This window comes from Anopheles nili, chromosome X, assembly GCF_943737925.1.
Source record: "Anopheles nili chromosome X, idAnoNiliSN_F5_01, whole genome shotgun sequence".
In the NCBI taxonomy this organism is placed as follows: domain Eukaryota; kingdom Metazoa; phylum Arthropoda; class Insecta; order Diptera; family Culicidae; genus Anopheles; species Anopheles nili.
The window spans coordinates 13,298,304-13,323,915 of record NC_071293.1 but is presented as its reverse complement, the minus strand read 5'-3'; the positions used below and the strand labels follow the sequence as shown (position 1 = coordinate 13,323,915).

Below are 25,612 nucleotides of genomic sequence, written 5' to 3'. Positions count from 1 at the left end.
GCAACAGCGCAACATAAACTAATCATTTGTATGAATTCAATACAGAAGTCGATCGGCATTTTCTCTTCTGGAGGCTTTGTGTCACAAAACATTACCGAAATCACCTGTAATGACCGTAGAGAGAAACTATCCTACGACCATCGTTGTGGCAACGTTCTGTTGGCTAAAAGATATGTTTCGAGACTCACAGCGCAGCTCACTGACGCAAATGATGATGTAGCAACCTGGAGTAAATCGAGTGTGGTAACGCTCCGAAGACTTTAGTCATGCGGCGCTTCAGCCACCGTCGAGTCAGACTCGAGGTAAACTGTCTTTTCCGGATCATGTTGCCTGTACCGGCTCGCATTCCACATAGTCAGATCGGCTATAACCGGCACACCAAGTGTGGAATGCATCGTCTCAAACGAGAACGACGCGACTGGCCCACGCTTAATATCCTGCTGTGCGGTTCTACCGTCGATTCCTTCGGTGCTGCGGGAAGTATGCACTACCGTGGCCATATTTGCAATGGCATCACTGGATTTCGTTCCAGTTACAGCCTTCCGGCGACTGATAGGATGTGGGGGTTGCTGCGGGTCCTGTACGAGATCCTCACTAACATGCAATAGGGCTCCAGAGGGTCCATCGATCGGCGATGCTTCCAACGGTTTGAATGGTGATGAGGCGGTAAAACTTTTCGAAAAGGCCCCAGTACCGACCGGTGGCAGCTCCGGTACTGGTGGTGATGCCATCGACTCGTATGGCGTAGGTTGCCGTGCTGGAGGATCCGGAGCCGATGCCTTCCTGGCGACGCGCATGGAAGATGATGGAACATTGTCGCAGGTACCGCTAGCGCCGGGTCTTTCGCCACCACTGTTGCCGTAGGTATCTGGGTTGGGTGAGGTAGTAGTAGTAGATAGGAGCATATTTATTCGCATAGGCGATTTCCAAAATCAAGGTGGCAAGGAAGTGATGAATGGTTGGATAACTCGTACCCCCAAAGGACCCTCCGCAATCCGGATGATCTGCGTGAGCACACAAAAATCCACCACAACGCACCCCACCAGATGAGTGAGAAACGAAAGCAAACCCATTTCTTTGGCACATCATATGACTAATCGGCCCGGAACGCGGTGGATGTATCACCACAAACCTAGCGTCTAAACAGCGGCGGCTCTAGCTCTAGCTGTGTGGTGGTTACTGCGTAGCGAAGGATATGCGTTCGGAATAGCAGATAGTAACGATGAGTATCAATGATCTGAAACAGAGGTGGGTATGTGTGCATTTGGCGGAGCAAGGCTCATCAGCAAAAGCCAATGAATTGAGCTATGATGAAATGGATCGAAAAATAATCGAGGATATTCTAATGCTGTTAGTGCCGTTCTCTCGTCGAGAGAATGTCAAACGCAAAGCATACGAAAGGCAAAATGTTGCAGAAATGAAGCACGAAAGTGCATCTTTTCAAGCCTCTGGCGAATGAAGACTTACACGTACATTAGATGCTTACATGTGCACGTCGCGAGTGCGTATTATACTATTGCTAGCATTCCGAAATTACTTCAAGGTTAAGATTAATGGCACACTTAGGAGATACATGCGGACTTATCAGTACAAGAACGAGGTTTCCCCCTTTGTTCTGATCATTCACAGAAAGGTTAATGTTACAAACACACACACACAAACGCTTCCATACAGGCTTAATAAGAAGTAAGTTCGCATCAAAATACTAAATAGATCTTGATCCACCAGCGTCTGGACCAAGCAGGACACATATCGAATAGTTAGTGAGATGATTATGGCAATTAGCAAACTGGACGGGGCATGGAGAAAATGGCAGGAAAACTAAGTAATCCGGCGCCAACGCATTACCTGCAATCGAAGCGTACTCTGTGGTCAATGGTTTGTTGAACGGGTTTTGCCGTCTAGGAGGAGCCTTGGGCGGGGCAATTGTTGTGCTTTCAGGCGTCTGGTCTTTGCATTGCCCCTCAATTTCGTCTAGTTGGCGTTGCAGTTCGGCTATCATAAGCTTCATATAATCGTATCCCGCACACGTGAGCGCTTTCATCCATTGTTCCATATTTGTCTGCGATTCCGTGCTCAGATAGTAGGTACGATTGTTCGGACCGTGGAAAACGATCTGAAAACAATATTGTTCACCTTCTTCCGCTAACTCTGCCAATACAAACCCGTACGATTACATGAACGGATTACAAAATAAACGCGGGAGATATCAGTCGTAAGCATTTAGGTATTGCAAGCTATCCTGTATGCTTACCAACAGTACAACCCTCCAGGATTATCATGCCAAGCGGTTCCCTGTCGTTGCGCTTATCGAAGTAAAACAACAGATTACCCTTCAGCACGAACCACCTCCTTTGCCAGCTTTTATTTAGCTCGCCTCGCTTGTTTAGCCATCCTTCGAGATCGGCTGGGGGAGTTGTAGCGAACATGCATAGATTTTTCTCATTTATTTTCATCTCGCTCGCTTGCTATATGGTCACTGATTTGGTTGATAGTTGCTGTTCAAGCAATATCCCAGATATACTGTATGGAAGTGAACTTCGAAATGGCACTGCGCCGCCTGCGAGAATGGTGGTAGATACTTTTACTGCCTTCTTTTTCAATTGCTCATGGCACGCGCTTTTTACACACTCTTTGCAAATCTACCATATCTGGACAAAGTTGATTGCTCTTTTTACCGCCTTGATGTATGACTACCACCTGGTTGATTGCTGGTGGTTTGTATATTCCGGCACGCCTTAATATGGCAAGCTGAAATTTGCAAGGAAAAAAATGCAATTAGCAGTGAGTTATATCAAAATAATTCATACGCGGGTAATACACTCTCAAATTTTAAAGTATAATTGTTTCAAAATATTGTAACAAAAAAATCACATATTCTGCGCTTATTATATTTTATTTTACTTACAAATGAATTCGCACGTATTATCTCATATTATTGTTTTTTTTCTTGTTTCTGTTGATGATGAAACTGTCAATTTTTCCTGGCAATGTGTATAGCTCCTTGCGTGCCAAGCGTTTTTTTTAGGAAATCCCACACAATGCCACGATTCAAGCATTTCTTGCCCATATTTCATAGCCACGGTTGCGCTGGCTCTAATTTTTCACGTTCTACGTTTGTGATGAATTTTTGGCTTGTTTTACGTTCATTCGTATTTGTGTTTAGTCGTAAATATGATATTTAAGAATAATAGCTGTTCTAAATATAAAAAATTTGCATTTTAAAATCAAGTGTTTTTGCCGTCACCCAAAAATGGGTGACATGACATCTTGAAAAATTTGCCACTTTTTGGGTGACACGTTGCTCAAGGTGATTTGTATCTATAAGACCAGTTACCCCAAAGAATTGAAAGAAGTGGATGTATTTTTTAGCAATGAGTATGAAAAAACCATAATTTCACCTGTTTAATATATATTTATACCTATAAAACCATGCAGGAAGAGAAGAATGAAATGGAGTTTTCCTATTGATTATAGACGAAAATAATCACGATTTATTAATGTGATAGACGAATTATCACGAAAACTTTTTCAAACATATTTGAGTAATATGATGCTGATTTTAAACTACACAGTAGTAGGCTTTATTAATTACGCTTTATTATTACGAATATTTTGAATATTTGTATTGTGGTTGAGTGTAAGTAAGTAGAATTAAGCTCATAAAATGCATTTTTTACAATTCCCGGCGCTACCGCATTTGCCTGAATATTTTCAGAATGGTTATATAGGTTCAGAATGGTTATATAGTAAAAGTAAACCGGTACATTTTAAACTTTTCGTCCGTTCAATCGGTAAATTTTGAACCGTTTAACCAAATTTGACACATTTTTGCAATTCACAATTTCATTTCCACTTTCACGATACAATCGGGGGTATTCAGCGCAACTGCATTAAATACATTTTTTAGCTAGAAAATGATTCACATCGATAGTTTCATTGATCCCCCATCGTATGGTATGAATTACTCTGATTTACTAACTAAAAATAGATGGCATTGGAGGAATGTTAAGTTTAACTGTATAGCGCTGTATCATAGGTTTTTCATTAACTAAGTAAGTTTATAATTTAAACGTTGACTGCCACGTCAACCACTCGTGAATACCAGCAAATCTCCCAACAGACGTCACCCATTTTTTTGTGACAGTAGAAAGGCTTGATTTTGAAAAGGAGTTTTGGAATATTTTGAACAGCTTATTATTAGCAAAGACAAACATTAGAAACAAACAGAAATATGGATGAGGGCAAGGAACGCCAAGAGTTTATCACAAACCCAACACTAAAAGTGTTAGGGTGGATGCAAAAGTCAGGAACTCTTCTGGGGAACCTTGCCTCTCTCCATACAAATTGTATGAGCGGTATCCGAAACCATAGGTTCTGACAAAATTACGGGAACCGATGCAACGGACCGATGTCTTTTTGTAGTAGTGAGTGCTTACGATCGATTGATGCTTGCGATACTTGGTGTTACATCGCATAACACCTGAAATGCCAAGCGTTTTTCAGGAAATTCTACATAACGCGTTTAGCGATTATTCATTCGATTCAAGCGTTTCTTGCTCATATGTATAAGCAACGGTTGCACCGGCTCTAATTCTTCACGTTCTAGGTTTGTGTTAACCTTTTGGCTTTCTTTACACTCATTTATATTCCTGTTTGGTCATAAATTTAATACTTGTGCAAAATAGCTGTTCTAAATATTTTAAAACTGCGTTTTAAAATCAAACGTTTTTGCCGTCACCCAATATTGAGTGACATAGCCTCCTGAAAAATTTGCCGTTACTCACTTTTGGGTGTCGTTACATTCAAGGTGTTAAGGTTTTGATTGAGAGAAAGAGAGAGCACGAGCGTTACATATTTTGCTTTTGGAAGTGCAGGAAAAGTGCATCATTGAATTTTATAATTTATTTTAGATAAACAAACTTATTATTTGTTATAATTAATCATTTACATTACATTCCTAATAATACCGTGGTAAAAACTCAATATATACCCCCCCCCCTCCATTTTTCGACAGAACCCTGATAATTTGACGTATGGAATGGTGACATATATTAACAAATGGGTAAGCTCAAAGCTCGCAAATAAACGCATTTTTACCAAAATATTATTTGGGCAAAAACTATATTAACGATGAAATTTGTTTGACAGTATTTAACTTTACCATGTAAACAAGACATTTTTGAGCCAACCTGTTTGTTATACATGTCACCAACCATGGGTGACGTATACATGACAGCGCTCGAAATGTCAGGGTCCTTTCAAAAAATGTGAGGGGAGGGGAAAATATTAAGTTTTTACCAATACCATTTGCAGAGAGGACAATGAATCTTTGGCCTTTGAATTTTTGGTAAAAACTCAATATATACCCCACCCCCTACCCATTTTTTGGCAGGACCCTGAAAATAGGAGCGCTATCACGTATACGTCACCCATGGTTAGTGACATGAATAAACAAATGAATTAGCTCAAAGGTGTCTTGTTTACATGTTAAAGTTAGATACTGTCGAACAAAATTCACCGTTAATATAATTTATCCCCAACTGATATTTTGGTAAAAATGTATTTAATTGAGTTTGGGGAGGGGAGAGGGGTTGTTGAGTGCTGGAGAGGGTTGTTGGGTGGGGGGGTTGATATTTTGCATTTGCCCCCCCTCCTCCAACAACCAATCGGATTGCAAACCTATGCAATGCAATGCTATGTGACGAGGGCTTAAATACATGAAAGCCATGGAAAGTTTCAGAACGGCAGAAGATTAGATTTGTAAAAAAGCACTTTGCTGAACCATAAATTATGGGTACGATTTATACTACAAAAAAACTGTCCTTTTCATCATGCACTATTCATTATCGGAAAACGGATTTTTCACACAGCTCAGAGACCAACGTGGGTTCCAATAATCTTGAAATGACGAGATTTATTAATTTGCTCTCTCTTCCACTCACTGCCTCTTCTTCACTTCACCAAAATGTGAGCTTACTCACCCCCAGCGCTATTGAGTGTCGCACGGCGTTCTCTCTGTCTCTAATTTGAACGCGCAATGGAACTCTCTGTTTCGAAACGATCAGCTGTGTGCGCGAACGATAATTTTTCATCTGTCGAGTTATTAAAAAAATCACAATATTCAGATATCTTTTCTATTAAATGACACGTATGATGTTCGAAATACAGTACATGCCCTACATTGACATGCCCTACATCAATAAACCATGTCATCATAAATCAGTGGAGGATACTTCTGATAGAGATATCAGCAACGGTAAGAGTAAAAAACCATCCATTTGTATATTGACGATGATGGTAGATATGCTACTAAAATCAATCAGTATTTCATGAAAGCATACTAATACGAGGATAAGCTGCAATGGAAGTTCGAGAGGAGGATATGCATAGTTTCCTCTCTGAAGCTTGTGTTTTGAAAAAAAAACTCCAACTATCTGGACCATGTAATGGGCTCAATGTCTTTTGGCGGACTTCAATGTTGGATATTATCGATGAACTACTCACTAGCGCTCCATACAAATGTTTGCTGACTGAAAACTACTATTACTTTGACGAATCGGGAGCATTTGTTGTATTTGTTTGAATGAGCCCCTCAATTGTATTACATCTCAACACAAATGCTGTAATGGTTCTTTTGGCAACGAAGAGCTGCGGATTGGTGGGATGTTTGGCATAGAATACAGTAAAAATGTATTTAAGCCCTCGTCCGACAGCATGGGTTGGTGTATGAGGAAATTAGCATTGACAGCACTTAGATTGACAGCATTTAGCTGATATTTTTTGTTTTCAACTAGATCAAACATGCTATAGATCATTTATTCAAATTATTCACGTATTATTCAATTTGACCGTTTCAAGTAAAAATTTACCTCTATTCCAAACACGATTACAGTTAAATTTAAAAAAGTTGGTGCTTTGACAAAAGATTTGATGGAACAATTGGTGAAAATCGGGGATGGAAAACCTTCATGGTGCATAAAACCCCTATTTGATCTATCAAAACACACTCTTGTGTTGTCTTACTAGTGTTGTTTTTCAATAAACTTTGTAAAAAAGTTCCATATTTAAAGTAATTTTGCTTAAATTACCGTCAGAAGTTTCATTCCTTATGTCACACCATAACCTCAAAAACGGGTGGTTTTGGTCGTTGAACCCTGTATCGTGGCACATAAAAAATCAAAATGGTAAATAATTTTAATTTAGTATGCTTAGTTTAAGAGTAAAGAAATATTAAAGACACCATAAATAAATGAAAATTTTTAATTTTTTTCTCACATTTTTGACTTTGACAGGCTGTTACTCCGAGAATAAAGGACTTAGACCCATAATATCTTGGTGTTAACTAAGTGTAACCCTCTATTTTAAGAAAATAATTACAATTTTTCAAAAATCTAATTTTTTTTTACTTTTATCCCGGCAGTTGCCCAACGTGGACTAGTGCACCGAAATCGTAAGTACGTAATTAATTCTAGCCGTTGCATATATTTCACAGCAAGCGCGAGAAGAAAACATAGCACGAAGATACGAGAACGAATGTGTGTAAAAGCGATAGAGAGAAAATAGAGCGGTACTGCAGAAGAGCACTATCCAGTGAGTGCACAACAACAGAGAATAATGAATCTACATTAGCCAGAGAAATGAGCTCGCGTGAATCACTTTTATTTTGGTAATTTTTTTTTACAATGCTCCCAAGTTGACAGGAGCTTTTTCACCGAGAACATCTGTCCTGCGGCTTCATTTTCGACTCGAATGTTAACCGAGTTTTGTTCTAGCCAAAAGCCGATAACCCGCGTTGCTGTCAACTTGAGAAACAACCAACTTTGCACTCTCATAACTTAGAAGAAGTTTAATTTTTTATTTCACTGACGACCTGACCATATCCTTCTTTAAACTAAATTTAATGTTCATTAACACATAATGATTTCGTTCTTATTGTATAATTTCACATAACACATGGCTGGTGGGCATTTCCGTCCATCAAAAATTGTAATAATTTATAAAATTATTACGATTTTACCAAAAAAGTAAAAAATCGGAACATATATATTTATGAAGAATCTATAAACGCATGGAGAATCTACATACAGTAGTTGTACGCTCCATGTACCCGAGTACTGCTCGAGCAAAACTATAAAGGGGTCAAAAACGACTTTTGCTTGTTTGGCAATATTAGCTTTACACATTATTTTCTAGATCTAGCGGAAGTAGCTCGCTTAACGGCGTACAGTTGGCAACGCCTGCTGGTACCCTAAGCACCATACTCTGAGGAAAGTGCGAATGCAGGGGTGGATACCAATTTGCTATTCTTACAAAACTCGGGTGGATAAATGCTGTTAAAATATAGCTTGATTTGTTGTCCCATTTTTTGAGTGTTGAATTGTACGTATTTGCAAAATAGATTGACGTCAAATCTTAGAATAGCGAGGGTAAACATAAAATAAACGCTCAAATATAGAGCTATTCCTTGAAAATAGATTTTCTTTGCTGAAGCGACCCCTGTAATGTATTGATTGCTTTGGTGGTGTCATAGCCAATGCGCAAACCTATCGTTCTTTCTCTTTGAATCGTCCGTGAAGAAGGTTGGCTTCGTGCTTAACTCGTGCAATTAGAGAAGGTTTAGTCAGGGTTCTATTCGTTTTCAGCCGCTTGGTTGTTAATCTCATGTTCTCGTGAAACGTTCACCGATTGTAAAGCGTTCACGGGAAAGTCATTTGTGATTGTGAAACGTTTATTTAGCGGGCTACGTACCACTTTAGTACTCGTGTGTGACGCTAGTTGACAGCGAATTCTGAACAAAATGGCAGACGTTCAAGATGCGGAAATGAATGGCGCGGCTCAAGAAAATCAAGATAATTGTAACAATCAGCCTCAAACGGATCAGTCGACTGGAAATGGTAATACGGAACCCGCCAGTGCTAATGGAAGCACGGAAAGCCACACCGTGCGAGATGACGACAGGTATGTTAAGCGTTGAAAAATGGCATTTTTTTCTATTACTCACCGCCTCGCCTCCAGAGAGCGGCCATGTGGGAGGCACATTCTGCAATGATGAATCCTAACCTCACTTATTGTTAGCGTGGTATTTTTACGCGTTGTGTTACAAGTACTGTTTCAAGTTCACTATAACGATGCGCAAAATAAATTGTTGTTTTTTATGTTGTATTTTTAAAAAAATCATAAATCACTAACTTTTGCAAATGAATAAAACGCGCCAGAAATGTTCGAATAATTGATCACATTCTTTGCCTTCTCAAGCGTCATTCTTTTATAGGTGAATATGAGTCCTTCTCAGGTTCTAGGTAGCATCAACACCTATGCTCTCTCAAAATGGCGGGTAGTGGATCTTTTTTTATTTTATTTACCCGGGCTGGATCGATTATTGCAGCAGAGAGCAAAGCGAAAAGCGACATTTACATTTAGGGTGGGTGTCGTAAGTTTGTGCGATTTTCTACGCATCGCGTGTATTGGAACGTAATAGATTTTATATTCGTAATGCTGGAAATCATGAACCCTCGTGGCACCTCTTGATATCTTTAAATGTATGTGAACGGTGTTAATAGCGTACACATCGTCAACACAAGTGGATATATGTATTTAAAATTCGTCGGAACATAGGTTCAGCGTATTTAGTGGCATTTATTTTCCAAATAAATATAAGCCATTGTCAATAATCAATGCTTCAGTTTAACATTAACATGTCAAATCAGACTGTTGGAAGGTTTTGCGCTTTCGGTTAATGGCGTTAAATACATATGAATTATATCAAGTTTTAAAAATTGAATTCGATTTTGATGGCAAACAGAATATTAGGCAATTGATTCTTATGCAGCAAATTCTAGTATTCGTATCCAATGCCAAATAGCCATTCAAAAAATTTTATCACAGCGGAATTGATATCGGTATATTGTTTGGAAACGTTATTAGTTTTACATTTAAGTTTAAAGTCGCTCTCTGTTGAATAATCGTTCAGCGCCAGGGCTCGAAATATTTTGTAGGATGACTTATATCTTTGTATTACATTGTATATCCATTTTTGGGGGATGTAGTAGAAAGATTTCACAGTGACATGTTTTTTATAAACAAAATTGTGGTCGTTGGTACCACAATCCTAAATTGCACTGATGGCTTCTGTTAAGCCAATATTTTTAATCGTAAGTGTAATTCATTCATTGCTAATGCTCATCAGAAAAATAACTTGTATTGTGAATAGTTTCAAATTACTGTTAAATTTTCTTTGGTCTAATGAAGTCCGAAGAGCTTTTTAATTTCAAATGGCAATTCGTATGGCTTCTATTAAAAAAAATAAAGATGCTGAAGAAAACAGGTCACATCTAGCATTGCAGCCGTTAAGCTTCGATGCAGGTTAGGCCAAATGTCAAATTTAAACGTAACTTGGCAACTGTCAAATCTATACCAATCCCATCAATCGATGCGATTTGGAAGCCACAAAATACAACAGAAATGAATTTTGTTTTCAATTTAAATAATTTTCGAACCTATTTATAATGCCGAATCATCGGCAAATGATACATTCGCTATTAAATTTTTTAGATAGATGAAAATCAGCGAAAATATTACATGCCATTAATGTTATTTTTGCAGAAGGGTTTCTTTGTTTTTCTTTTAATTCAAGTGTATACCCCTCTGCTGATGTTGAAAATATATTTAATTTTCCGTTACAAACGGCATAACGAACAAAAACCCGAAACATTTCGTCGCGAGGCAAGGTTGATGTTACGCTGCATGTTGTTTATGTCTTAAAGTTGCTTTTGTTATTACGCGCGCGCTCTGTTTTGAATGTAAAATGTGTTTCCTGTGCGAGAAATCAGTGATATTCCGAGGTCCGTTTTTGGATCTTTAATAGTGTCAAAAACGTTTAAAATAATGCCCTTAAATGTGCAAAACATCACGAAGCTCGCGATCGTCACGTAGCTCGTAGCCAGTTGTTCCTGTCGCTCGTTCAATAATGTATCTGTACTCTGCTTCAAACCGGAAGCTTACAGTGCGATACAAAATCATAATTAAATCACAATAAATGTAGCCCGATACGCGACCATCTCGGAGCATCGAATCGCGTGTTTCATTGTTCAATTAATGCTGCCCGCGCCATATACACATTTCTTGAACTAGGATCGAAAACAAATTTAAAGCCACCACCACCACCACCACATGAACATAGCAAAACATTCCTGTTTAGAGCGAACGACTAATATTGTTCCTCTCCGACAGGTGTTGAGAAAGTGCAAAAATCCTGAACTCTGAGGACATCTGAGAGAGAGAATGAGAGTGTTGGGGATTCTGCACCAGGATGTGCACGTGAGAAGATGGTATTTATTCTAACATAAATGACATAAGCCAAAAATATCATAAAAATTAAAATTTCGAGATCTTCGTACAGAACCAAAAAAATAATAAACATAAAAATTATACTCTATGAAAAAAATTCTTCAGTATAGACAAAATGAAGAAAAACTTGTAATTTTTATTATATAATTAAAAAAATTGTTCAAGTTTTAATTAACTATCAATTAAAAAGAATCTCGACTCCAGTAAAAATAACCTACACGCTCTTCCGAAATACAAGTATACGCGCGCGCATGTTGCTGATGGACAAGTGAGAATCTTCACATGTGTAATTATGCCTCATTTATCGCATAATATATATTCTTCAGCTTGATAAGCGAGGTTGTATCACATATGGTCATTTCTTAACAAATTGGTTGGATTTATGCTTCCAACTATTTGTCAGCTGACGCTTGATTTAATGTTTGCATGATTCATATTACACCGTTTTCTAATCCAAGTAAACATTTGCCAGCTGTATATGAATACTGTAAGCTGTAAGTAAACATTTGACGTCCTAGTAAAATGTAGATGTCTGTCTGAACATTGTTCAAACGCCACTAAACATTTTTAAAACGCAATTAAACCTTTGGCACCTCCTAAGTTATTCGTTTACATATTAGAGCTATAATTTTGTTTGTTGTTTTCAGTTCGAAGATCCTTAGAATGAAAATAGAAAAAAATTAATTCAGGCTGATTATACGTAAACAATTTTCGTGTCTCACCAATTGTAGCAACGCTGTTGCCTGTTTCGTTTGCCGGCACAATAAGTTATCGATCTTCGTTGGAAGTTGTTTTACGTTTTCATGGATTTCGGGACGGTATTTTTCATTATTTCTTTCTGTCATGTCGAATGCGGTACGAACACATTATTTTTACCGGCGTAAGTATCCCTCTACTTCGATATTGTACGTGTTCATTGATTGCGTGAAGTACATGCAATTACAAGCAACGAAAAGATATGTTGTAGCGTTTGAACAGTGTATTGTTGCGTTCGAAGGATGTTCAAATAGACATCTACATTTTACTTGGATTTAAATGTTTACTTACGGTTGAACAGTGTTCATATGCAGCTGACAAATGTTTACTTAGACTCGAAAACGGTGTAAAATTTTCCAAGAATTGTAAGTTTATGTTTGTCGTTCTATAGTATTCAAAGAGATTTTTGACTTTAACTATTCTATCTGTTCAGTAAGTGGAAGGAAATATGCAAACGATCGAAAAGAGATAGAGGAGAAGGTTATGAATGCAATTGAAAATAAGAGATCCTTTATTTAACATCTTCCGACTGCGAGAATTATTTTTTACATATGTACAGTTATATTCCATGGTGCTTACATAAGAGCAAAACCTATAGATGATTAATTGGACGAAACGTTACTTGTGTTTCTTACTAATTATAAGCTTTTCTTTTCCTATATGTAAAAAATACTGCTCTACCAGAGAAAAGGGAAAGAAATAAAGAAATTTCATGATGAATTCAAATTATTTACGTAGAATGTGCCTGATTTTAATTTTGTCTATTTTCATTCTACTAATCTTTTCAACAACAAAAACAAACGAAATTTACACTGTATCATGTAAACATATATGTTTGGTTATATCGAAGGTTAAGTTGCGTTTTAAGAATGTTTAGTAGCGTTTGAACAATGTTCAGATAGACATCTACATTTTACTAGGACGTCAAATGTTTACTTACGGTCGAACAGTGTTCATATGCAGCTGACAAATGTTTATTTGGGCTCGAGAACGGTGTATCTTCCTTACAAGTGGAAATATTTCTGAAATTTTTGGAACATTTCTCTCATTAGTGTAAAACATTCCGCGATAAATGATGAGCTGGTCGGACATGTTGAATTTTTTTCCAAATACTAGTGCTCACACGAATTCTTCACATGTGTGATATTGGACATCTGGCGAATACAAAAATAAAACACTCATACCATCTCAGGAAGCATGCGCGCGCAGATGTACATCCCATTTATGATTTGCCAATGTTTCGTTTTTGGTTCTATTTTTATTACCATGTGTGTGTACATATGTATGCATATAAATATATGTACATAATATATGTTTATATTCATATAAGTATATACATATAAAACATCCTTTTTATTTTTCTCTTCCGTCCATAATCATATAGTATTTGTTGCAATAAAAAAATCTATTCAACACCCCTTTATATTATGTGCATACAATATTTTACAAACACATTATAGTTTTCAATTTCAATAATTTGAATGAAATTAAAAATCGGAATAAAGCACACCCGACTTCATTGGACTATTCAATAAATTTATGCAATTATTTGTATTACGAGTAGTATAAACCTAATGGAAGTAACGTTAAGGAAAATATAGAGATGTTTCCCATCTGCTCCAAGTGATGGGGGGTCCCCTAGTAACCGGCAATAATAAATAGCTCTCCCTTCATCATCTGTACGTTCTGTGTCACTAGTTGCGGATGTTCATTCTGTATTAAATAATAAAAACACGTAAATATATAATCAATATATGCGTACGAAGCAAAGCTATAAAATAAATATTCATTGATCATTAAGCAAAAAAGTTATCGTACATGTTTTCTTATTTTCTTTCGCTCACATAAGCCAATCTGTCATTGTCGTTGTTTTATTGTTAAGCAAAGCTCTAAATGCTCAAAATGATGTCAATTATGGGAAGTCGAAATAAAATTAGCGTCAATCCACAAATTAAGCCGCTCTCGGTCACGTATTTTTATTACATGTAAAGTTTTTTCCAATATTTTTACCTGTTAAATTGATTCGTAACGCTACGATTTTTAATTATTACTCTATAAGCAACTATTTTCTATGCAATTGCCAAAGATAAAATATTCTAATTCGTAAATTTTCATCCACTTTTCCAGAAAATTATTCGTTGGTGGACTTAGTTGGGAAACATCAGACAGTAATATACATTTTTCTTTTTTAAATTCAATATTTTCTTAAATTATACAAAGTATTTTCGTATATTACATTATATATATATAAATTTCTATATTTACAATGCCGTTTTTACCAATTCCTGTTTTATTTGATCCAATCATTTCCGTATTTCTTATTTTGTTACTTTTTTCAATTAACTTCGCTCTCTATTTCCAAATAATGCTCTTTGTGGCTCTTTTTTCATTAACTTCTCTCCCTTCTATCCTTTTCCAACACATATTTTTAGCTCCAGCCTTAGGTTTTCCCATCTTTATGTTTTATGATTTTTAGTGTTTTGTTACGTAGTTAGCTTTCCTTCAACAAACAACTAGAACATTTTTATCCTTTTTCCTACTTTTCTTTAATTATTCCCATGCCATCATGGTTTCATTTATCCCATCTATCGTAAAAGAGCAATTAAAGCAAAAATCACACACACTGATATCCTATACATACACTGTCATACACATGAATTTGCGTGTCCTCGTGAGAGCAAATTTTGTGTACTTAAACCAATTTTTCGTGTAATTTTTTTTCAACCTCTTCATCGTGGTTTAGAGGAACTGAAGGATCACTTTAGCCAATACGGTGACATCGAGAGCATCAATGTGAAGACGGACCCGAACACCGGCAGATCCCGCGGGTTTGCCTTCATTGTCTATAAGAATGCCGATTCAATCGATAAGGTCGTGGCGGTTAGTGACCACACGATCAACAATAAGAAAGTCGACCCGAAGAAGGCGAAGGCTCGCTACGGTAAGATCTTCGTCGGCGGGTTAACGTCGGAGATCAGCGATGAAGAGATCAAGACGTTCTTCGGTCAGTTCGGCAATGTAAGTGTATCCTCTAGAAATTGTAATGAAACCCGGTGCGGTGCAGTGTAGGACAAACATGATGATAACCTTTACAGTTCTGCTTATGATCGGCTCTGATTATACAAATTTATCCACTAAGCAAAAAATAATTACTGAAGCTTTGTCAATTACGCACCACCGGATTCGGATTGTTCTTTAGGAAGAGAAGGTGTCATAGATGGGCTTATTAACGTATATTTTATTGCTTTTTTTAGATCGTTGAGGTTGAAATGCCGTTCGATAAGCAGAAGAACCAGCGGAAGGGTTTCTGCTTCATCACGTTCGACTCTGAGCAAGTGGTGAACGAACTGTTGAAGACACCGAAGCAAACCATCTCCGGCAAGGAGGTAGATGTGAAAAAGGCCACCCCGAAGCCAGATAACATGGGCCCGATGGGACCGATGGGTGGTCGCGGTGGTATGCGAGGACCACCCCCGCGTGGCATGCGCGGAGGTCGGGGCGGACCGGGTGGACCGAAAGGTAAGTCAAAGGAGCCATTTCGAAGGAGATTTCGGTCCTAGATTTCTTGAAACTAGCAGGACTTGCGACCAGGGGTTGCAAGCACTCGCTCATCTGAGATGTACCTTTTTTTTTCTCGTGTACAGGCGGTTACGGACAAGGCTGGGGAGGACAAGGATATGGCGGCTACGGTTATGGACAAGGATACGGCGGAGGATACGGTGATTATGGTTACGATTACTTACCCAGATGGTATGGAGGCTACAATAATGGTGGTTACGATTTGTCCGGCGGCTATTATGGTCGCGGTAAATACAACAACCGTTTGCCCAGCAAACAACATCACTAATTGAAAAAAACGAAGAGAGAGCGTGATGGAAGAAGTTATCGTTACGATGGTGGAATATTTGAACCACAAACGAGAGATTTTTTGGAACGAAGACGACGTACTGACAAAACTGGCAATATGATATGATTCGTTCAGCATCATCGTCCTTAATCTCTACTTTTCCAGTCACTGGGTGCCCCTCTTCAATTTATATATATATATATATATATATATATATATATATATATATATATATATATATATAATATGATATATATATATATATATATTTTTATGTATACATATATAATATATGTATATATATATATATATATATATATATATATATATATATATATATATATATATATATATATATATATATATATATATATATATATATATATATATATATATATATATATATATATATATATATATATATATTTGACGATCCATATATATTGTACTATGCAATTTTTATCTAATTTTTATACTTTAATGGAGACCCTATCGTGTTCTTTGACATGCTGAACACAACCAAAGGCCTTGCAAAATGTTATCACGCACACGCGGACCGGATGGTTTGTGTCCACACTCTCGATTATCGAGTGACGGAGAAAGCAAGAGGACGCAAAGAAAAGGACATTTATATTTACTTTTTTCGCTATATCCATTTATTCAAATAATCACAATATTGCTTTTCGTCATAAGGATCTTATTGGCGAGGGCGCCACATATTTTAATGAGAACAATTTGGTGTGTGTACTCGTAAATTTTCGTTTACATTCGTGTGTCCAAGAGATGCGCACGCAATATTTAGTTTTTCGTATTCATGTATTTGTTCATAGCGTTTGAAACTATTTTTTTTATTGTATTTTTCGTAACAACGGCCCCGTCAAATTGTGTTCTTTGTTATCTGTTTGTTTGCTTTGCTTTTTTGGTTTGCGTCGTCCCTTACGATGTGGGATAATGAAAAAGATTCCCTTACGTCTTCCCCTCGACGATGTGGGAAAATGAAAAAGGTTTCCTTACGTCTTTCTCCTCGACAATGTGGGAAAATGAAAAAGTTTTACTGAAACGCACGCGGCTGTTCAGAAAAGAAGCTTTCATTTTCACCGTTCATGGGGTTTGTTATAGTACAGTCCTTGTTTGGGCGTCAATGGAGAAAAATGTTGTGCATTATGTATCGTTTTAGCAAGCGACAATTGAAGACTTCTCTGAAAAAGCCAACACCTATGGCGAATGCACACGACTTGAGCTATCTATCTTAAGCGAATCTATTGTGTCAGTGATGTTGCAAGGGCGGTTGTTGTGTTTAACGCGAATTTCAGTTCTCCTTTTCAATACCACTGTATTCTCCAAGGGCTTTGTTGAGTTTTGTGTATTTGCAATGGAAAACCATCCCATGCTAAGCGGATAATGTTGATAATTCTTACGATTATACCTTATCGGATAGTGTGGTTGGAAATATGGTACTAAGTAGTATTTATATTTAGTTGCGGACAAATAACGAAAGTTAGCGAGAGAGAAAGAGATAACGAGAAAAAAAAATGTAGAAGAAGCTAAGCGACATAAAGAGAATGAAGAAGCGAAACCAGCAAGGAGAGAGCGAGAGTGCAGAATACTAGAGAAAAGGGACTGCGGGATTAATTCGAAGAAAAACGGCAGGAAGCGCAGAATAGTGTAACCTTTAATAACCTCTTAACCTTTTCTCGTTTGCCTCGCAAGTTTCTTGAATGCTGTTAATTTAGTGTGTGTGTGTATTGTATGTCGTTCACGTAGCACCTTCCTATAGTTAATATGACCCTGGCAATGATTCCCTGTGCAAAGAATTATACTTATGCTCGTTTTTACACTTCATTGACTCACTCTTTCCGCTTTGTAGTTTCACGATCGCAGTGTGTAATTTATTTTATGCCACTCTACCTTTACCACTTATCATATCCGGAAGTCTAATATTATTTTGTCGATAGCTTTATAGACATCTCCGTGAATGTGCAAACATGTAGAGCAAATGTTTTGTTTATCCCTTTTTACATTATACCCTTTTTTCTTTTGTACCAAGAATCGGTAAAGTGTTATACACGGCAGGAGATATGTAATGGCAAGGAACGCTAATGCTGATGAATGATTTTAAATGTTGGTTGCACGGGTTTTTGTTGGCCCAGCATATGGATACAATTAATTAACTCTACCCCCCCCCCCCCCCCCCTCCTTCACCCTTCAATGGTGAGAGAGTGCGACCAGCTGACGATTTCTAGTTCTAGAATAATTGCATAATCGGATGCGACTGATAATCAATGTGATATAATAGATTATTTTTCTCAGAGCCTAGGATCGTATTCACGCCCGTTTTCCATCAACAGTGTGTGTAGTATGTGCGCGTTACCATTAATATTATTCTTGCCTTAATGACAATATTTAGCCTTCGCCCCTTGGTGCCTATCTCTGTCCAGAGATGAACAGTCAAACGTTGTTGGTTGAAAAAAATTAAGCGCGACACGCTAAGAGAGAAACATAACTATAAAAGCATAGCCCCTCCGGGCATGCAGGTGAGAATAGAAAGAGCCAGATTCGTAGTTTTTGGTATCCATGCAATCGAAAGATTCTGCACAAGCCCTTTTTTATTGGTTTTAACGAACAATTAAAGTTGACAGTTTCCAAAGTTGGTTTCTCAGTATTGCAAAATCAATCTTTTTTATAGTCATTTTTACTCCCGGCTAAATATTGTAAATTCTGCAGATATGTTTTGAGCTAAATTATATTTCAAAACTTTGATGCAAAAAAGAAGTAAAGCAAATCGCCAAATGACGTGAGGATGCTTGGTACACATGCTTGTTAAGTCAAAAGCGTTTTAAAACATTTAATCGCGTATTACTTTGCACATAGCGGTAAAATGCTTCTTTTATTGTATAATGTATGTTCTGTGTTCTTGTTAGTTATGAATACAAAAGCTGCGTCACACGAGAACGAACGAATGGGACATGTTTGATAATAACTCATGGCAGGATCGATAGTAACAGAAGCTATACGAACAAAATTAAGTGTTCCGGCAAAGAAGGGCGAGCGTAGAGAAGCGTAATTGTTAGTTACGTTGTTATGCGTTTGAAACCTGTTCGAGATAGATTTTAGCAGCATGTTGGCGCGCATGCGACATATGAGCTATAAGCAGCAGTGGATCTTGCGAGCTTCCTTACACATGATAGCCGTTTTATAGGAATCAGTGTTTGATTTCCTCTAAATCATTCCTTTCTCTTAGCCCTTCCAACAATCATCCATGTATCTCATTCAATCCTGCAAACAACCAGGAATCCTGAACACATGAAACAGGGGGAGACACAATGCAAGGGAGAGAAAGAGAGAGGCTAGGGCCCTTGGTCGCAATGAGTTTTAAGTGTACATGCACCGAATGCGCGACATTAGGTCCATTCATTTTGTTTGGTATTCAAAAGTGAAAATGAAGATGGCTGAACAATGGTAGTGTTTTATGTCAGAAATGTTTTGCTAACATTGTTGGTTGCTAACATCTTCGATGAATGAACAAGGATTAATTACCCTCATTCCGTTTCATCTCGGATAAGCATTGAAATTCTAAAGGAGTAGCTTTTGCTCCACATTTTTGTTCATGTTTCCAACAAGGGGTGGCAAAGATTTCGATTGTACGCTGTTGTAAGAAACGCTTTGTACGTTAAGGGCAGAAATGTGCACCAATTGAAAAACACTAAAATTAAACCACACACATACACATTCACACACGACGCTCCTTTCTTAACTCTTTTATTTGGCACGCTCATTTCAATTTGTGCTATTTCATGCCTTGCTTCTGAAAAAATATCTTGTTCTCAGTTAATTGTGTAGCTCATTCTACAGTTATTAGCAGAATATATACATTGTTGCATATTCTGTGTAGCATGGAGACGAACAGAGAAGATGCAAAGTCAGATTTTTTTTAATGCGTGCTGGAAGAGTAGTGTTTGAAAAGTTCTATACAGGTGATGCTTGAAATCTCGCTGGTACGATTTTCATTATGCCATTCCAAGCATATTGTAGATCAAATGCCTGCCTGCGAAATGAGTTTTGTTTCATACGGCACCATCATTATGAGGCGAAATCTGAAATGGAAACTTTTTTTTAATCAAATTTTCTTTCACTAGCAAAACCACCGGTTTGCTTAACAATGATTGGCCCCCTTGCTTTTTTTGCAGGTGTACCTGAAGAAAGCATCGTGTTTGAAATATGATCCTTTTCTTTTTTGTTTGTTTTAGCTTTTCATGTTCTTCTACGCTGTTTTTCTTTTCATTGCACTCCCATATGCTACTAAAAAACCAAAAGTAAATTTACGCGCGCACCGCAACTGTATATACAGAATAAGAACACAAATGAATGAAAAAAAACACAAATGAATATTAAATAAAATAAGTGATCAAAAAAGTGACAAACGTTATAATACTACCTCAGCCTCTACTTCATCACCTCGGTTTTTATTTGTCCTTCGTTTGTTTTCTGGATTTCTCGAGAGAGAGAGAGAGAGAGAGAGAGAGAGAGAGAAAGAGAGGATCACAGATAATCAGAGATAGGATGGTCGAAAATGACACAAACAGGGCTGTTGAAGAGTTAGCTTTTCTAGTTTAATACAATGAACGATAGGAAGATATAAAGTAGCTTGCCCTCCTCCCTCGCTTACAGAAAAAAGGGATGGTTATATATTTCGTAACATTTTCTTTTAAGCCTTTGCACATTCTACATTAGCACGTAAACCGATCTGAAGGGCAAGTTATAACGTTGCTGCGCTAAATCCTTTACACGCATGATTACTTACTTCATCAAAGATATTGAGTTTCGATTTTTACAACTGAGGGACCCAAATCGCGTTCGTCCCCTTCGTCTCTTTTACTAGCTTTACTTTAATTATTACAATTACCTTAGCTGCACGTTTCTCAATAGTTGTTCTCCATGCTGCCGTGTGTGGTTGTTTCAATTTTGTACTTTAGACGATCGAACTCTCCTGTTTGTTTTTAAGTAGCTTAGTTAGATTAGGCTCTCTTTGCGCTCACGTTTCGTAATTTCGTTTGTCCTTGGTGGGTGTCTTTCTCGCTCTCTTTCGTCTTATTTAAATACGCAACTAATATGTAAGTACTTAGGAAAGAATGTAAACCAGACGAGGGTCGGATCGAATGGCGGCCCCTCATGGTATGTGCTGGTGGTATTGAAAGGATTGCTGGGAACTTCCGGTGCAATGTAAACAAAAAAGGGAAGCCCTCGCTCGTCTCTTTTGACAACGTGTGCGATAATGCACATCCGTATCCGAAACGCATTTCGAAATTTCATCGTCATCGGCAACGAGCCAATCCAGCCCTTTGGGTGGCCCTTGGCCCTTGGTCCTTGGTCCCTGGTTCTTGGTACGCATGGAACAGATCGACCGCGCCATCATTGGTGTTATAGCCTCCTGCCACCACTCTCATCTCGTCACTGGAACGCGCCGACACACGTGTGTTGATAGTTGGTTTTCATCCCAGACAAGAAGAGGTCCATGTGTGTATACGTGGGTTCGTCTCGTGGAGTAGTCTACTATAGCTACACTGTACGTTCCATGGAGTCATGGAGATAACGAAAGCCTCATCGTTGATGCCCGCATTATTATCCTCTCGGGGCTGGAAAACCAGTGTGTATGTGTTTGTGGTTTTTGGAGCCCGGGAGAGGAGACGGGGGCGAACCACACATCCGCTAGGAAAATTGTGTGTGTGCTGCTGTGCTGCGCGCGCCTCTTGGTGACGACGGTGATGAGAACTCGTTTTGTTATCGATTCCCCCGCGAGCTAAAAAAAAAGCCACACGACACTCATCATTGTGTGTTTCCATTCTTCTAGATGACTATGGTTACGGAGGTTACGATGGTGGCTACATGAATGGCCGACCAGGAGGTCCTCGAGGAGGGGGCAAAGGTGATTTAATGCAATGGCGCTATGCTTGGGATCCTTTTTGTTTTTTTTTTCGTTTCTTTAAAGTGCACAAGCTCAAATCGAAAAAAACGCAAAACGACGAAACCCAAAACATCCAGGACACGTTTTAGCACAAGGCATAATTAGTCCTTTCGTACACTCGCTTATCTACTCTCGATAGTCGTTTAGTGTGGCGTTTTGTGTTCTTTGATTGTACACTTTAATGAACGAATCAACTCGATTTGTGATCCCAATTATACACCATGCCACCATAATCTCCCTTTAGTCAAAGATTCGATTCTAACTTCTTTCTCCCACATGTGGCTCCCTCCCACATCCCTACCACGTATTCTTTTCATTTGTAGGTGGTGCCGGTGCATACGGTGGTGGAAAGCAACGAGGCAGCGGTGGGGGTGGCCGCCAACAACGCCATGCGCCCTACTAAACGAAGAAGGGACCCCCTAACAGAACAAGTAACGACCGACACACAGAAGCGAGAGTGAGATAAACGAAGAGAACACGAGAACTATAGCTGAGCTGGCGTGATGCGGTTAATCGTACAAAAACAACAAAAATTACAAAACAACCATGCACACACATATGTACCACATTACACCACCTTCTCTCGTCCACGGTTCTCTTCCTCCCCGCGCGTAACGATACTCTCATGTCAGATTCAATATTTTCGATTATTACTTTTTTTTAAATACAACGGCCGTTTCTGTTCCCCACGTGGCAGCGGGAGCTGCAGTGACACAATAGGCGTGTGTGGCGCGAAGGCGGCTACCATGAACAAATGGTATTTTGTTTTTGTTTTAAATAAGGAGTGCAACCTCTGTGGCGTTGCAATCAATTTTCATGCCTATAGATATAGATTAAAGAAGAGATAGTGAAGATTCAGCTAGAGAGCAGGTCGTTTAGTGCACAGGAGCCAAATCCTCTCCCCTCCCTGCTTCTACCTCTCGCGTACATACTTGCACACACTGGCTTATCTCTCTCGATAGCTTTTGTTCTGACTCTCTGTTTATTATCGTGCTCACGTGTATTTGCTCCACAAGGAAATGTAGCTCGATGTTTTATGAGATTACGAAACTTTTCGCACTAGCCATGGGTTTGTGGCCACTTGTAGGAAGAGAGTGGGAAGAGGAGCTGGGAGGGAAGAGAGAGAGAGAGAGAGAGCTGGTCCCACCTTCAGGTGGGTTCCACTAGTATTAAGCGGAACCGTCACCCCCTTCTCATACATCCTACTCCTTAAATTAGATATGAAGTGGGATGGGGTGCATGTTTTTCTGCCCTCTTTTGTCTCCCCTTCTCTTGGAAAACGAGAGAGTGAGTTTGCTAGCGTACGTGTATAGGTGTATGTGTGTGTGTGGCAGACGAAAATGGATTATTTTGTAGGCTTAAGATTCAGGCATCATCGTAATTTTGTTTTAGTATCCCCCACTCCAGGTCCTCGTATAAGCGCGCGTCTGATTTACATTACTTATATAAAATCGAATTTCCAAAACGAATGGAAAAAGTCGCCCATCCACAATAGGAGGGGAGAGAGGAAACAGCAAGACAAATTAACTAATTATTGCACATTAACGCAACTGATGAATTCTTGCGTTTCGGCAAGAGAAGGCGCATTGAAATCATGAAGTTCAGGAAACAAAATTGGAAGCGACGTGTAATGATGATTTTGGGGGGGGGGGGGGGAGAGGGTGGTTGAGGAGATAAATCGTAACCAAATATAAGAATTGAGAAAAAATTACAACAAATGAGTTAAAAGAAACACACACATTAAGATAAAATAGGCTACTTACTGAAGGCGAGGAGTTTTAGGCCTCGGAGAATTTAGGGTTATTGTGGAAACAAACTACTATTGCCAGTCCCAGGTGCAAGATTTTAATTTTAATCGCTGAATTCCTACGGGAGGATTCCAATTTAAGATGAAACACTTATGTAAACATATATTGTATAGCTAAACCCCACATCCCTCCTCCTTCCCATTCTCCAAATCGATAAGAGAGAATTTCACGGAACAAACAGCATTATTCGGCCCCGTGAAAATCTCGATCCCGCCCTTGGTCGGATGGGTCGCGGAAGGAATAACCACCTCTCCCTACGGTCTTACTCGCCGCTCTTGCTGATACCTTGAAAATTCTCTCTTGTCTCGATCAGCCTCGATACTTATAAGAAGAGCGAATAAATGATAGGGATAATTACGGCCAACTTTACGATCCGGGTTTTCTTTGCTCGTTCGGGTGGTAGTTATACTAGCTTGATCCGGGACTTTACACACGCGATTCGAAGTGGGCTATATGGGATATCCTGGACGTGGACAGACGGACGGATGTGCTCGTGTCAATTCATGTCGGAGTCCATAATTGGACTTAAAGTTATATTATGTAACAAATCGCGCCACCCCCAAAGGGACAAAAACTGTGTTTAGGTATCGATGATCTGGCCCACGAAATTTGAACCCTTGTCTCCGTTGTTGTAACGCATGTACTTTATGGATGGCGCATCGATTTATAAGGAGTCCTGTGAAACCAAGGCCGCAACCGTTGGTTAGAGCGAAGCAGCTTATTTAGTTTACACCAGGGAGGATTCACATCGTGGGACAAGAAGTTATTTGCAGTTTTTTCGTGTTCTTACGGCGCAAATGCTAAGCACCTGAATTGTGTGTTTAGTAGTGCTTTTAGAGTTTGGAGACAAATTATGTGAGCGCACAAAAACGAAAAGCTGCAGAGTGGACTGAAAATTGTCCCAAAAACAAAATGTGCTGACATGATCTCGGGAAGAGAATGCATATTGAAAGATATGAAGCATGAGGGCGCAAACTCAGTAAATTCTCGATGAAAGCAGCAATATGGTCCGAAACGCGACCGATTGTCGTCCATACATTATGAACTTTCATTCCTCGAGCAGTTCTATATATATAAATCTATATGTTGTTAGTCGTGATTGCGTTTTGTTCACACAGATCTTATTTTCGGAAGATATCGGCATGGACTAAGAAGGGTATTGTAGGAAGTGGGCAGAATATGAAAGATGCGTGATGAACCATTTTCCTTGAAATACATATTAAGATAGGGGGCAAAGATATACAAGTTCATTGTATTTTTGAAATTTTCCTGAAAATAAAGAATAAACGAAAACTAAAATCCATTGAGCGTGTTTTTTTAATAACATTTAGAGTTAATTTTGAAAATTAAATGCAACGGCTCGTCGTATTTTGGAAAGTAACGCTTTTTGGAAGCATAAAGTCAAAAAATGCGCGTCACGCAAGCTTGAACAGCACACTATCTCGCAGAAAGCTAAAGCCTACACACAGTTTAACAGTGTACATCGCACCGCGGCAGTTGCTATAAATTGTTATACCGCTAACGCCATGCATGAGGGCTACAGCAGCATTGACAAGTTGTTGCGCAGTAATGTCAACGCAAAAGCACGTAACAGCTAGTCTGACCAAGCATCTCATCACCAGTGACATAAACAGCAGTGTAAACAAACTCGTTCCGTTCGCAAAATCAGGTGCACAACTAATTGAATCGCCGAACCAGATAGATCATCGAGAAAGAGAGAAAAGGGAAAGAAATATCCGCAGAAAACAAGACAATCTTCGAACGGAGCCCGTTGTCGTTACTTGGGGTTTGTTGTTGTGCCGGCTAACCCCCGGCGGAAACGTGTTTTATCTTGTTTTCCCCAGCCAGCGGCCCTCACTGCTGACTTTTCACCTTCCGCTGCCAAAGCAG

The 25,612-nt window shown here is 38.7% G+C and overlaps 2 protein-coding genes across 4 annotated transcripts; one reads left to right on the top strand and one right to left on the bottom strand.

The window, feature by feature from the left end:
- Nucleotides 1–260: 260 nt before the first annotated feature.
- LOC128729021 (sesquipedalian-1) lies at nt 261–2,952 on the bottom strand. The gene is made up of 4 exons (XM_053822669.1): nt 2,909–2,952; nt 2,255–2,751; nt 1,849–2,151; nt 261–868 (listed from the first exon to the last, which is right to left on the bottom strand). The coding sequence occupies exons 2-4, from the start codon at nt 2,454–2,456 to the stop codon at nt 261–263; spliced, it is 1,113 nt and encodes a 370-aa protein (XP_053678644.1). The 5' UTR covers nt 2,457–2,751; nt 2,909–2,952.
- Nucleotides 2,953–8,744: 5,792 nt separating this feature from the next.
- On the top strand, nt 8,745–25,015 carry LOC128729134 (RNA-binding protein squid-like). Of its 3 annotated transcripts, none has more exons than XM_053822786.1 (7): nt 8,745–8,961; nt 14,233–14,273; nt 14,849–15,123; nt 15,360–15,624; nt 15,750–15,824; nt 21,801–21,875; nt 22,238–25,015. In XM_053822786.1, the coding sequence occupies exons 1-7, from the start codon at nt 8,801–8,803 to the stop codon at nt 22,315–22,317; spliced, it is 972 nt and encodes a 323-aa protein (XP_053678761.1). In that variant the 5' UTR covers nt 8,745–8,800; the 3' UTR covers nt 22,318–25,015. The 3 variants fall into 3 exon arrangements, with proteins under 3 accessions (XP_053678761.1, XP_053678760.1, XP_053678759.1); XM_053822785.1 differs by having other exon boundaries at nt 15,750–15,905; XM_053822784.1 differs by having other exon boundaries at nt 15,750–15,911.
- Nucleotides 25,016–25,612: the final 597 nt, after the last annotated feature.

Bases quoted from the DNA above. Each gene is read 5' to 3' on its own strand.
- LOC128729021 (XM_053822669.1), bottom strand. From the start codon at position 2,456: ATGAAAATAAATGAGAAAAATCTATGCATGTTCGCTACAACTCCCCCA. The intron at 2,152-2,254 runs GTAAGCATACAG...TTGTATTGGCAG, and splicing joins CCTGGAGGGTTGTACTGTTG to AGTTAGCGGAAGAAGGTGAA. The intron at 869-1,848 runs GTAATGCGTTGG...CACCCAACCCAG, and splicing joins AGAGTACGCTTCGATTGCAG to ATACCTACGGCAACAGTGGT.
- LOC128729134 (XM_053822784.1), top strand. From the start codon at position 8,801: ATGGCAGACGTTCAAGATGCGGAAATGAATGGCGCGGCTCAAGAAAAT. The intron at 15,124-15,359 runs GTAAGTGTATCC...TGCTTTTTTTAG, and splicing joins TCTTCGGTCAGTTCGGCAAT to ATCGTTGAGGTTGAAATGCC. The intron at 15,912-21,800 runs GTAAATACAACA...CCATTCTTCTAG, and splicing joins CGGCGGCTATTATGGTCGCG to ATGACTATGGTTACGGAGGT.